At 43.4% G+C, this 14,053-nt stretch overlaps 2 protein-coding genes across 2 annotated transcripts; one reads left to right on the top strand and one right to left on the bottom strand.

Annotated features, from left to right (window-relative positions):
- Positions 1–6,849: 6,849 nt before the first annotated feature.
- LOC124669303 (isocitrate lyase) lies at positions 6,850–9,115 on the top strand. The gene is made up of 4 exons (XM_047205939.1): positions 6,850–6,928; positions 7,043–7,282; positions 7,396–8,758; positions 8,900–9,115. Exons 1-4 carry the CDS (start codon positions 6,899–6,901, stop codon positions 8,950–8,952), a joined length of 1,686 nt encoding a protein of 561 aa, XP_047061895.1. The 5' UTR covers positions 6,850–6,898; the 3' UTR covers positions 8,953–9,115.
- A 174-nt stretch (positions 9,116–9,289) lies between these two features.
- Positions 9,290–13,634, bottom strand: LOC124678349 (syntaxin-132-like). The gene is made up of 13 exons (XM_047214252.1): positions 13,564–13,634; positions 13,054–13,161; positions 12,838–12,894; positions 12,684–12,732; positions 12,491–12,579; positions 12,339–12,412; positions 10,877–10,919; positions 10,726–10,786; positions 10,599–10,624; positions 10,440–10,517; positions 10,250–10,330; positions 9,791–9,856; positions 9,290–9,673 (listed from the first exon to the last, which is right to left on the bottom strand). Exons 1-13 carry the CDS (start codon positions 13,579–13,581, stop codon positions 9,512–9,514), a joined length of 912 nt encoding a protein of 303 aa, XP_047070208.1. The 5' UTR covers positions 13,582–13,634; the 3' UTR covers positions 9,290–9,511.
- Positions 13,635–14,053: the final 419 nt, after the last annotated feature.

Raw genomic sequence — 14,053 nt, 5'->3', positions numbered from 1 at the left:
TACGATACACCCCCTATACTTGTGGGTCATCAATAGGACATACTCCAAGATGTCCTATATGGTTCTTGAGGGTTCACTTCTACGGAGTTGACCGTCAAGGCAAGATTGTTCCCTCTTGACATTCTGATGGCACGATTGCGAGAATCATGAGAGTTTTGCTCGAGCACTTTGAGGGCTTGCATCTCGTGCACGGCTTGTTGAGAAGTGAGAGAGGAAAATCATTCTCTCCCAACAAGAGTCTTGACATCAATGGGTTCAAACGACATCATGCAATCGATGTACTTATCTTTGATCCAAGAGTCATTGATGTGGGTGGCACCCACATTCCGGAAAGCATCGGCAATGGTGAGAAGTCTTCCATACATGACTTCATGATCTTCATCCGGTAGCCTCATGAATCCTTCGGCTTGATTCCGAAGAGAATTGTACTTGTTCCTTCTCATGCTATCACTTCCAATGCAACTAGCGGCCAAACCATCCCAAGCTTCCTTGGCGGTGGTGAAACTCCGAACACGAGACAATTCCTTTGTCCCCACACTAGTTTGAATCATGTGCAAAGCAGTGTCATTGAGTTGACTATCAACCGCTTCTCTTCTAGTCAACTTGTCGGGGTTGTAGGGCTTGAAGCCTTCCACGATGATTCTCCAAAGTTCATTGGAGGCACTGCGAACATGAGAACGAAACTCAAATTGCCATGTATCGAAATCTTTAACATTAAACTTAGGTGGGTCGCCCCGAATGTTTATATGAGGATGGGGAACCGGTATACCGGGAGATAGGAAAGGCGGAGCCACTCGATTGTAGCTATCACCTCCACTAGTTCCCCTAGGAGATGCAATGGGAGTATTAATAGTGGTTAAGTTATCACCATTCAAGGGTTTGGTAGAGGAGGGTAATGCCGAAGCATCTCCCTCTTCTAACTCACCCTTGTCCTTTACCTCTACGGTGGGAGCCATGGGAGGGACCGGAGTCAAAAGCTCGGAAATCATTTTTCTCATGCTTTCCATTTGAGCTTCCATGGAGGACCTCAAGGATGTTTCCAACGACTTGAGATCATCCATGGAGACCATCTTAGCGGCCCCATCCGCAGGCTCGTCGTCCAGCATACTCTTAGGCGGTTAAGCCCGAAATAAGAGCCAAGGCTCTGATACCAATTGAAAGGATCGTATGCCGCACCTAGAGGGGGGTGAATAGGTGCTAACCAATTTTTAGTTCTTTTTCAATTTAGGCTTGACACAAAGGTAACAACTAAGTGAATGTACCTATATGACAAGGTTAACAACTAAGCAAGATATGGCTACGCAATATATAGGAGATAGAATAGGATAGAGGTAACCGAGAGTGGAGCACGCGGAGACACGGAGATGATTCTCGTAGTTCCCTTCCTTTGCAAGAAGGTACGTCTATGTTTGGAGGAGTGTGGTTGCTACGAAAGCCAAACCAACAGCCACGAAGGCTTCACTCAGAACTCCTGTGAGCAACGCCACGAAGGTCTATCCCACTTCCACTAAGGGATTTCCTCGAGGCGGAAACCGGGCCTTTACAAGGTTCTTGGGGCACACATCCACAACCAAATTGGAGGCTCCCAAATCTGTAACAACACAACAATCAACAACAATACATCAACAACAAACAACTAGGGATCCAAAGAGGAACACTAGCAAGAGGACCCTCAAGCAAATGAGGGTGAAATGTAAATCGCTTCGGTGAGGATGTAGATCGGTGTCTTCTCCTTCGAATCTCCAAAGATCAAGAGCTTTGGTTGGGTGAGGGAGGAGATCTTGCAAATCTTGTGTTCTTGAGGTGGCTCTAATGGTGGTGAAGCTTGGCAGATCTTTTTGCAATGATTGAGCAACTTGTCCCATTGGAGAAGAGACCTATTTATATGAGTGGGGCTTTCAGATCTGACCGTTATGGACGTTTTTCAGTAACACCGGAAGTTCCGGCCAGGGCGGCCGGAAGTTCCGGCTGGATGCCTTCGCACCAGTCCAGCTGAAGACAGAGCGAGGGCGGAACTAGGGCGGAACTTCCGGCGACCGGAAGTTCCGGTCAAGTTCCGGCCTACTTCCGGAAAACCGAGAAAACTATACTGGACATACCGAGCCTCAAAAACCTTGTTTCCGGAACTTGCCCGGAAGTTGGGCGGAAGTTCCGCTGACCGGAACTTCCGGCCAACTGCACCGGAACTTCCGGCCAGCGAACGATGAGCTTCAACGTGAGGAGCGCTGAGGATCTGCTGAGAGGAGTATCTGGGTGGAAGTTCCGCCAGCAGGGGCCGGAACTTCCGCCACAAGAGAAAAAAAAACCAGGAGTTGCTTCAGTTCTGACATACCAATTCACCAGCCATGTTTATATTATAAGACCATGTACCTGTCTACATCAACACACATAAATATATACCTAGTGTTGACATCAAACACACAAAATCCAAAAGGGCGGGAAATTTTATTTCAGTAGTCGCTCTAGAGCGCTCCCCAAAAACCCGATCGTCCCTCACCCATACCAATCTACGAGATGCGGGGTTCCGGAGGCCTACCGTTTCAGCAACCCGCGGAGCGTCTTGAAGACGAGCGGGCGACGGTGGAGGGGAAGTAGGTGAGTGCTAATTCTCTTCTGACGTCTTAGTGAGAGTAGAGAAGGTTCATCTTATAAAACATTCCAACTCTCTTCCAACTAGCTATGGAAGACTACGAACAAGTAGGATTTTATGGAGTGGCCACAAATAAATTTGAAAGATTCAACAACTCGCTATGGAAGACTGACGATAGTTTTGATCCCATTTTTAAAAAAAAATCAAATAAAATAAAGGGAAAAAAAACTTGCGCAAATAGTCCTTTCAAGTCTGCAACTTTTCAGAAAAATTCCAAATTTGAGTAGTGTAAAAAAAGAGTGTTCGCAAAAAAAGTTGTCATGTACGACTTATCTTGGCTTCAAACCCAAGAGATCAAGGTATGGTCATAACACTAGCAAAGTTCATGATAATGTGCATAGAGGCGCATCTTTATTTGGAAAACAATATTGCCAACGAGGGTTTCCAACTTCTTTTTATCACAAAATCGGTGTTACATTTTGTAAGTGTCAAAACTTGCATTTTGCAACTGCAAAGAATATTTTGCAAAAGGGAACCATCCCTATTTTCATGAAAAGTAGGCCATATGGGATGATGAATTTATTATGGATACAAATTTTCTCTATTTTGATGTACTTGTGCCCATTTATACGAGTTTGTTCCTATTTTTCGTGACGTAATTCGAATTTGAACTACATGTGTGCTCTAGTTTGGTTCTAAAATTTCCAAATACAATTTAGAGGTAGCCAAGTAGGATTCTATGCAATGGCCACAATTAGGATTTAAGTATTCAACGCCTTCCGATGATTGCCCATGGCGGCAATTTCGGGCTCACTTAAAAACCATCAAAGAAAAAATCAAAAACTTGCGCAAAGAGTTTAGTGTCGATGAACAATACCAAACTTGAATATTGACAATATTTAAAGAAAAGTGTTCTCAATGAAGGCTATAGTATCAGAGTTATGTTGGCTCTCAAGCATATTTCATGATAATGTGGCCCAATTTGGTACAACAGTGCATCTTCGCATGGAAAAAATATTTCCAAAGGGTGTTTTCAACTTTTTTTTCACAAAAATAACCATCCATTTTATAAATGTCAAAACTGGGTTTTTTTGTGCAAGTGCAAAGAATATGTACAAAAAAGGGGGAAAACCAATATTCATGAACGGTATACCATATAGGATAGCAAATTTCTTAGCGATGCTATGCTTATCGCTTTCTAACTACTTTTTCCTATTTAAATAAGTTTTGGTTGATTTTTGTAAGTATATAATATTTGAATTACAAGTGTGTTCTAGTTTTGTCCTAAAATTTATCAAAAATCATTTGTAGATACCCAAGTAGGACTCTATGCAGTGGCCACAAATAAATATGAAGGATTCAACCTTTTACTATGAATGGATATTCCAAAAAAAAAATGACCCCATTTTGAAGACAATCAAAGAAAATGAAGAAAAAAAAGTAGCCCTTTCGCATGTAGTACTTTTTATGTGTACTAGTTGCTAGAAAAAAATATCAAACTTGAGTTATGAATCCTTTCACTTGGTTATTTAAAGAAAGTACATACATGGTATTAACTCTATTGTTATTGCACAAACTCTATTATTGCACCATTGCAATATTAAAAATTGCATAAACATAAAACCAACTTGAAATTTCCTCATTAACTTATCTATCATAATTATCATAAACCAACACCTAATACTCTCTTCATACACATAAACCAACTGCAATTATTTCTCACTACCTCTACAATTGTCCCTAGTTCACATCACCATCGTCATTCACCTCCATTGAAGCCTTGCCCTGCTTGATTTGGCTTGCGGTGCCAAAGAAATGGGTTCAATCCATGTGCAGGCCCTCTTCATACTTCACGGCTCTATCTTGCTCCGATGCTTCTGCTTCAACCATATAAGCGTCTAGAGTTTCTACAATATGTTGCTCCGCGACATGTCTGGCTCCGCTTTATGACGAGAAAGTTGGCCTTGGAACAAGCCAAAGCAACAAGCATCTAATACCATTCATCGTCGATGTTTCCATCCTTATCAGATTCAAGATTGATAAAGGGAACATGTTTGACATCGACTGTGAACCAGCAGCCGACATGGCGGCTCCTACTCAAGCTCGAGCTCGGATGAGTTATGCTTGAGTCAAAAGGAGATGAGATCGGTTACGATGCACCACCGCTCGACTCAAGAAACCATGGCCATCCGATGCAGATGCGGTTGGAGGTATGGCCGCTAAGGAGGGATAGGCAGAGCCATAGCAAGAGGGAGTGCAAGGAGTGTGGACAATGGTACCAAAGTAGAAGATGGTGAAGAAGTGGGAGAGGGACATGCTAGATGAAGACGCACTAGGAGATATGTGCACACTTGATGCTCTTTGGTGATGATAACGCAGGTCCAAGCACTCACTGAGAATATGATGAAGTTTAATATGGGGTATTAGTCTGATGATCCTTTTTATTGTTAGTTTAGATGTTTTGTAGTTATTGTGATTTTGGTGATGATGTAAATCAAAGATGATGTCATGCTTAACTGGAATTCTGGTTTGTCAGGGCAAACTGGAGAAGGTGCTCTAGTTTACCATCATTTATGTCTATGCACCGAGGAAATATGCATTGTCATACATTATGTACTGAAGATAATATGATGTATAATTCCTTGTAACATCGCAAATTCACAGACACAAATTCATGCACACAACTTCAAATTTGATAAAAACATTTAAATTCATTCAAACTTACTTGAGTCACACATTTATGGATATTTTGAAACTTTTATATACTCCCTCCAATCCATAACAAGTGTCTTTGAGTTGTACTAAATCAGCGCCACTTAATATGGTTCGGAGGTAGTAACATTTTGAAATTTTGTAGTAAAAGAATGTGCTTCTGGGACTTGAGAGTCAAATCGATGCACTCGTGTTTTGAATCCTCTCCCTCCCGATTCCCGAATCTCGATTTGATATGTTCAGCAATGCACCTTTATTTTACATGAGCAATGCATACTTGGTTGTTCAATTTTACGGCCTAACATTATCTCGAAGCCTGATCATTGTCTAGTCTGCCCTAGTTCACTCACTCGTTACAGGCTGTGCATGGGTTTCCAATCTTCTTTGATGGATGTGGGATCCCGTCTAAATACCACTTATAGTAGAGTAATCTGCTAACAGATTTCTTGCGGGCATGTGTTTAAAGCCACACCTAAGGTATATAGATGCCTCAATAACAAAAAAAAAAAAGAGCTAAAGTATGTAATTCCAAACAAGCATTTCATTTTCTTAACTTAACATTCTATAACCTTTGCTTTGGATAGTGGTTGGTGTGCCTGGACCGACAGACTAATATATGTGCGAGACCCGTTTGTTTGAGTGAGTGGGTTGAAACTCCTTTAGATACCGGATTCATATAACTGCATTGCAGGCTTGCAGCGGGAACTTGTACGTCCATAAAAATTATTGTATCGTCCGTGTAATGAAGAATGGATAATCCTCCATCAACAACACTGGGACCTCACTTTCAATTGACCGTTAGACTTAACACGTTTAATAATAACAGCGAGCATATCAACCACTATATTAATAACATTGACGATACTGAGTCACCTTGTCTAAGCCCCTTCTTAGTCTGAAAGTATTTACCAATGCCATCTTTGATTTCAATGACTACACTTCCTCCCGAGATAAAGCTTTGGATTAAAATATGCCACTCATCAGAAAAAGCCTTTCAAACGAGCTAAAATATGTATTCCAAACGAGCATTTCATTTCTGAACTTACATTCTATAACTGCATAGCAGCGGGAACTTGTACGTTGGATGTAAATGCAGAGTCTGAAGTCACGACCTTACCTGAAGCTACAGCCATCGGTCACAGTTCCGTTCAGAAAGATGATGCGAGGAGCAGGCACGCAACCGATCTCAGCTTATGTGCTTCTAGTTCTAACCTCTGCAACCGTCCAAAATACGCGTGGATAAAATCTTGTCGGGGCGCGTAACTGATCAAAAACCAGCATCGACGTGGCAATCATAACTCACGGTTGCAACTATATCGATCACCTGCCTGCATGGCTGCACAGCAGCATGCCAACTTTCACGATAAGCATCGAAACGTCAACACGAACGCGATCAAGCTCTGGACGTTACACAGTTGCACGAGTGAATCCATTGTTATCTTTCTAGTTCTACTCCGTAGATCGACGTCGCCCTGTCCTATAAATACAATGGGATCCCGAGGCCAAGGAGCCAGGCAAGGGCATGCACGTACGCAGTTCAACTGCATTCATCTTCCTCGAGTGCATAGTCCTCCCACTGCTCAAGAGTTAAGAGCCATGGCGTCGTCTCTCTCCGTTCCGTCTCTGGTCAGTGTTTGTTCTGTTGTGAATGCAATGCGATTTTGAAGTGATGCGATCGAAATTGAGAGCGCGTCATGTGTAGTTGTTAATTTTCTTATCTGACGATGGACCCGAGTGCAGATCATGGAGGAGGAAGGGCGGTTCGAGGCGGAGGTGGCCGAGGTGGGGGCATGGTGGAACACGGACAGGTTCAGGCTGACCAAGCGCGCCTACACCGCCCGCGACGTCGTCCTCCTCCGTGGCACGCTCCGCCAGAGCTACGCCTCCGGTGAAATGGCCAAGAAGCTCTGGCGCACGCTCAAGGCCCACCAGACAGCCGGCACGGCGTCACGCACCTTCGGAGCTCTCGATCCCGTCCAGGTACCCAATGCAAGCAATTCGTTACCTCGGCGGCGCGGCGAGGTCATGCCGGTCAAAGCGGCGATTCGTTTCGTTCGACATATACGTCTTGCCTAATTTGTCCGTGCGTGCAGGTGACGATGATGGCCAAGCATCTGGACACCATCTACGTCTCCGGGTGGCAGTGTTCGTCCACGCACACCTCCACCAATGAGCCGGGGCCGGACCTCGCCGACTACCCCTACGACACGGTGCCCAACAAGGTCGAGCACCTCTTCTTCGCGCAGCAGTACCACGACCGGAAGCAGCAGGAGGCGCGCATGTCACTTCCCCGCGCCGAGCGCGCGAACGTGCCCTTCGTCGACTTCCTCAAGCCCATCATCGCCGACGGCGACACCGGCTTCGGGGGCGCCACGGCCACCGTCAAGCTCTGCAAGCTCTTCGTCGAGCGCGGCGCCGCGGGCGTCCACCTGGAGGACCAGTCCTCCGTGACCAAGAAGTGCGGCCACATGGCCGGCAAGGTGCTCGTCGCCGTCTCGGAGCACGTGAACCGCCTCGTCGCCGCACGGCTCCAGTTCGACGTCATGGGCGTCGAGACCGTCCTCGTTGCGCGCACCGACGCCGTCGCCGCCACGCTGATCCAGACCAACATCGACGCGCGCGACCACCAGTTCATCCTCGGCGCCACCAACCCGCGTCTCAAGAACAGGAGCCTCACCGCCGTGCTCTCCGACGCCATGGCGGCCGGCAAGAACGGCAGAGAGCTCCAGGCCATCGAGGACGAGTGGACCGCCTCGGCGCAGCTCAAGACATTCTCCGACTGCGTCAAGGACGCCATCGCCAGCCTCAGCGCCAACGACCAGGACAAGCAGCGCAAGCTCCAGGAGTGGAGCAACGCCACCAGCTACGACAAGTGCCTATCCAACGATCAAGCGCGCGAGGTGGCCGCGAGCCTGGGCGTGGCGTCCGTGTTCTGGGACTGGGACCTGCCGCGAACCAGGGAAGGGTTCTACCGCTTCCAGGGCTCCGTGGCGGCGGCCGTGGTCCGCGGGCGCGCCTTCGCGCCGCACGCCGACATGCTGTGGATGGAGACGTCGAGCCCCAACATCGCTGAGTGCACGGCCTTCGCGCAGGGCGTGAAGGCGGCGTTCCCGGGGACGATGCTCGCTTACAACCTCTCGCCGTCCTTCAACTGGGACGCGTCCGGCATGACGGACGCCGGCATGGCCGCCTTCATCCCGCACGTCGCGAAGCTCGGCTACGTGTGGCAGTTCATCACGCTCGCCGGGTTCCACGCCGACGCGCTCGTCACCGACACCTTCGCGCGGGACTTCGCCCGGCGCGGCATGCTGGCCTACGTGGAGAGGATCCAGAGGGAGGAGAGGAACAACGGGGTGGAGACGCTGGAGCATCAGAAGTGGTCGGGAGCAAACTACTATGACAGGGTGCTCAAGACCGTGCAGGGCGGCATCTCCTCCACCGCAGCCATGGGCAAAGGCAAGTCCCTAATCCTATGCTAGCTGCGGACATAATCTTATTTGCACATGTTCTTTTTCAGAATTATCTTGGTCATGCATGTTTTATATTTCTTCTTGTACTTCTTCTAGCTCTCTAAGCAAATGTCTGATGTGCTTGCAGGAGTTACTGAAGACCAGTTCTGGACTAAGCCGGGAGCCAAGTCCAGGATGTGATGAGCAGTGGAAAAGAATAACAATTCCTAAGAAGAAAGAAATCTCTACAGAATATAATAAAAGTGCATCAGATCACATCAGCTCCCGGAATTAGAAAAATTCACAGATCAATCTACTACTATTATTGGCATCGGTGGTTGGTTTAACCATTGTCTAGCTACATTACATACTCCTATCAATTGTGTCAGGCTCCAATTGGAAATCTGAAATTGGGGTACCTAAACTATATTGATGTCTTTAAAATCATCAATGAGTTGTATACATACATTAATTGCTGTTGAGTACTCTTACATATGCATGTAAACTCAACAAGCATGCAACTTTATCTTCCATTAATAAGTGTTCATTTGTTTCGTGATTCTCTTATCAAGATAGGAACTGTTTCTTGGTTCCACTTTAGACTTAAAACTTTATCTTACATATCACTGCAACTAGCTAGTACATGAATAATCGAACCGTCCACAAATAAAGCATATCAGAAAGGCTCGCTGAATTTGTTTTAAGGAAGTTGATGAAGAATATGTTTGCGACATACATCCCGCAAAGAGGGTATATCTTCTTACTTGGCCCAAGGCTTTAGAACTGAAAGCACGATGATCCCTGCAATGACGAGAAGAAGGATAATAGCAATCATCATACACTTCCTCGACTTCTTCTGCATGCTCTTGGCGCTACGCAGGGCTTCAGTACCAGTTTGCACATGGTTTACAGCATTCTGAACCTGAAGTTTGAAATGCAACAGCAAGCATGACTGGTAAACTTTCCTGACACACTGTTCAACTTACAAAAAATTCCTAGTAGGTAAGATTGGCAAGCAAAAAAAAAAGAAGTAACGGACCTGGCTCTCTATGTTGTCCAATATCTCTCCTTGTGCGTCGACGAGGGCTGCCATGTCTAAAAATATCTGAGAGAAAAGACGGATACCATCACTAAAGCAAGCGTCGATTTGGGTTTTCAGACATGGTAGTTTGTGGTTGCCAAACTGTGCTCCTGTGATGTATGTATTTACTTGATAGTCTACCGTGAGAAATTAGGAGTGGAAATAATTAAATTCTGGCAAAAATATTCAAAATATGATTAGTCCAACAGGATTGTCATAATCCACCATAATGCCAAATACAACCTGAGTCTAGTAATAACTATATGTGCTCAGTTATAAGTATATGAAGTAGCCCTAAATACTTTTACAATCTTTGATCTATAATGGAAGAATCATTTGAATTTTTTTACCATGTCAGTACAAAGTGAGAAAACAGAAAGCCAAAAGAAGCACTCTTGCAAAAAAAAAAGGAACTACCTGTTGCAATTCTATAAGCTTTTTCTCAATATCCATGACCACATCATGCCGTTCCTGAATTTCTTCAACCGTGGCCAGAATCTACCCGCCGAGGACAATTTGTAAAACATAAAGTAAGAATCGACAGACTCAATAATATGAGATGAGGAAGGCACATATATAGTTAGCGAAATAATAAACGTTAATTGACCTGTCCTCTACCAATTCCTTGAATTGCTTTCTCGAAGATCTGCTCGCTGCTACCGGTCTCAATCAGGTTGTCAATCACCTAGTCATGTTTTGTGCCACACTAAAATCAGAAATGCAATGCATTTCCATGTACCAAATGTAGTAGAACTAGCATTCTCACCTCATCAGAAGGCTTTGTCCCAGTGACTGCAATTTTAAGATTCAGTTTTGCCATGAAAGGGTGCAAAGACAATCAAATTTGAAACTAGAAATCAGAAAGAGAATGAAGCCATAATTTTAAAAAAGACCTGTGAATATCCTTCTCTCAACAACTTCTCGGTATTCTTGTTGAATTGTTTGCCTTAGATTCTATAATGAACATGGATTAGTATACCAGTATACCGGAAGACCATAATTTTTTTTGGCACAAAAGATGGGAAGTGATTTAGATAATCTAACCTGGAAATCGTTCATCCTTTCTTTGAGTTTCTTCTTAAGTGCACTGCAGTAAGCAAAAACTAGTCAAAGTTCATACTTTTTTGCTGGAACAGGTTAGTTTAAATCTAAGAAGCGCAAATTGTTTAATCAATTTCATAATTCTCCATCCAATGGTTCTGAATAAAGATTAAACTTCCCCTAATCCTCTTTTGGATTCTGAAGACCACCCTCACAGCAGGATACCATATGTCTTGGATTCTTTGTTATCTTATTCAAGGGATTTTTACGATCGTGCAGGCTATATTTAGCCTATGTTAGCTTTTGTTAAATTATATCCCAATCAATTTTGAATGTGCCTGATATCAGAAGGTTTTCAGCGCCCTTGATAATGTTGAGATAAGTATGCATGTCGCTAGAACATTTCAAATCAAAAAATACTAAATATATCCATTCCAATATAAAAAAAAGGTATGAAATAGGGTTTGCTGGTAATTAGTCTTAGCCACCTATCTAACATAGTGGTTAAAGTTGACTATCAATATGTCTTAAACAATTTGATCTCATGTTTAATGTTTTAATAACACCGTAATAATTATCACCTACAACCTTCTTTTGAAGTATTGATCATTTTTAGAAATGAACTATGATTGCTGACTTTGTTTGTTTCATTTTACAATGTATTGTAATAAAATGTTACGGTTCTATTTAAAATATTAGTGTTCTCTAATCACTTTTAGATATTTAAAAAAATTCCAATGTTTGCAATAATTTTTTTAATCCATAGTTCTAAATCGGGTGGCATTATGGGTATGTTTAGTTCACCGTAGAAGCCGTACGAATATTTGCCAACGACTGGCTTGGCAATAAATTTGCTAGAGATTCCCATTTTGTCCAAATTTTTGCACAAACGATGAATGGAATAACCAGAATTTGTACAACCAACTACGCAAGAGGCGAAATACCATATGCCCCAATTTGGGCACCAAACAAAAATGCATACTCTACACTGAGAGGCACAATTCATATACTATTGCTAGTAAGCTAAAAAGTTCTTGTGGTTATAATTTCATGTTTATTACTTTTTTAAGATTAACAACATTATACCTAAAAATAAATGCCCAAATAAAAATAAAAATAACTTTAATTTATATTTATATTTTTTTTATAAATATTCGTTCTTTTTAACATTAAAGTTATTTCAGGAATTACTGGTTAGACTGGTAATAGGTCAGCCATCCCAGAAGATGTAGACTGCTTGTTTGATTTTTTCTTTGCGGTGATTGATGGATCAATCGAAAACCTAGTTGGATCTAGATTGTAGCCTTGTAAGTATCAGTGTTTCTAGAGATAACAAAAATGCTGTTATGTTTTCTAGCAAGTTGTAATCGTCTTGTATGATTATATCCTAGCACCAAGCACTTGTACTATGTACTAGTGTGCTGTCGATTATTAAATTTACTCAAGAAAGTGACAGATATCTTACATGGTCATAGACATCCTCGATCGATCTACACTTGTGCCTTTCCCACAACCTGGCTTCTTTCTGTTAGCAAGATTCTGCAAACAGGAAAGGAGAGTAAGCGCTGAACATCATCAGGTGAATTCATATGCTGAAAGGTTAATATCAGTCAGTACATTTCTGTCCATTTGCTCTAACTTCACTTTTATGTTACGTGCAATCTTCCCCACTTCGTCAATGTCTTTCTCCATCCGCCCCTTGATTGCTGGAACATGTGTCATACGAATTTTGTGATTAGATTTTACCATTTAGAAATGCAAGTATCTTTTGCCAAAAAGAGAAATACTAGTCAATGAGTGGAATTCGCACATTTCATTGCGGAGGCTTTAGTCACTGATTTTGACTCCTCATTTGCTTCCTATAGTGAATCAAAAGAAAGAATTTACTCCAATAGTTCAAGTTACAGGCCAAGGTGATGTAGAAGTAGTCATGGGGACTTAGCATTTCTAGAAACAAAATATACCTGAAGTTTCTTGACTATGTTGGACATCTTCTCCAGCAGCATCTCGATCTCCTTGACCTAGATCAAGACACCTTACTTTAAGAACAATAGGGCGAGGATTTTCTACAGATAATAACACTTAAACACCAATTCCTCTGTGGCTACGCAATTGTGGTTGAAATAAAAATTACATCGCAAACAATTTGGTGTTCAAGGAGGACTAGATAACATACAGACCTCCTCGAAGAAGTCCTCGAGTCCATAATCTGATCTGTTCTTGGAGTCCCGACGCCCCATCTCGATGTCCCTCTCCTTGGGAGGTTTCTCGTCCATTTCAAAAGAATCCTACAATTTGATTGATGGAAAAGCGTCAACAACGATATCAACAACGATCATACAGTATCTGCTTCCCTGAAAAAAGAATCATACAGTAATTGCAGGTTTGACTCATTTTACTGCAAATTTCAATAAAAAGGATTAAACGCAAGACAATATGAGGTCTCACATTTGACTTATCAGAAATCAATCCAGGGTTTTGCAGGCGCTCCTAATTAGCAATTACCGACCTACGATGACACTAGGAGAAAAGTAAAACGAAGTGTAAAGCAGTTCACGCGAACTATATGTACAGTACTTTTTTGTTTGCTGATTTTTACTGCCGCTGGCAGAGAGAAAACGAATCGCAAGAAAGAAAAGGAACCGCATCATCTCAACAGAAATGATCTTGTAGACTGAAAATAACATTACCGTCAGAAGATTGTTCATCTTGACTTCGCGTGGAGAGTGAGACCCAGAAGAAGAGATCAGAGGGAGAGAGAGCCAGAGGAAGAAGAGATCAAGAAAACGTATGCGGTGAGGGCGACATTGGAATGATCGTCTTGGAGTGGAACGCCGGCCAGCGATGGAACCAAATCATTAACTAGTCCAGGACAGCCGGATTCAGTAACAAGTTAAAAGCGACGTTAATTCCTTTCCTTGCTTCGGGTCTAGGAGGGCTCCACACCCGTCAGGGCAGTCCCGAAACAGACCCTCCTTCGCAGCGAAGGCAAACCGGCCACATGGAGTGCCGTCCGTGGAGTAGTTGGGCTTATGGTTGAATTCGGCTGACGTGGGCCGATTGAGCATTCCGTTATACTATCGCGTTGGTCGATAAGCTGTGGTCGCACACCTATTTTTTTTTTAAAACGCGCCAGAACACGCCTTTTTTTATAGATAGAGGAAGAACCAAATACAAACT

Source organism: Lolium rigidum, chromosome 7 (genome assembly GCF_022539505.1).
Source record: "Lolium rigidum isolate FL_2022 chromosome 7, APGP_CSIRO_Lrig_0.1, whole genome shotgun sequence".
Taxonomy (NCBI): Eukaryota; Viridiplantae; Streptophyta; class Magnoliopsida; order Poales; family Poaceae; genus Lolium; species Lolium rigidum.
This window is presented reverse-complemented; position numbering and strand designations above follow the sequence as displayed.

Coding starts and splice junctions, on each gene's coding strand:
- LOC124669303 (XM_047205939.1), top strand. CDS start 6,899: ATGGCGTCGTCTCTCTCCGTTCCGTCTCTG. Junction 6,929..7,042: donor CTCTCTCCGTTCCGTCTCTG/GTCAGTGTTTGT, acceptor ACCCGAGTGCAG/ATCATGGAGGAGGAAGGGCG. Junction 7,283..7,395: donor GAGCTCTCGATCCCGTCCAG/GTACCCAATGCA, acceptor CCGTGCGTGCAG/GTGACGATGATGGCCAAGCA.
- LOC124678349 (XM_047214252.1), bottom strand. Junction 10,787..10,876: donor AAAGGATGAACGATTTCCAG/GTTAGATTATCT, acceptor TGTTCATTATAG/AATCTAAGGCAAACAATTCA. Junction 10,625..10,725: donor TGAGAGAAGGATATTCACAG/GTCTTTTTTAAA, acceptor TTAAAATTGCAG/TCACTGGGACAAAGCCTTCT.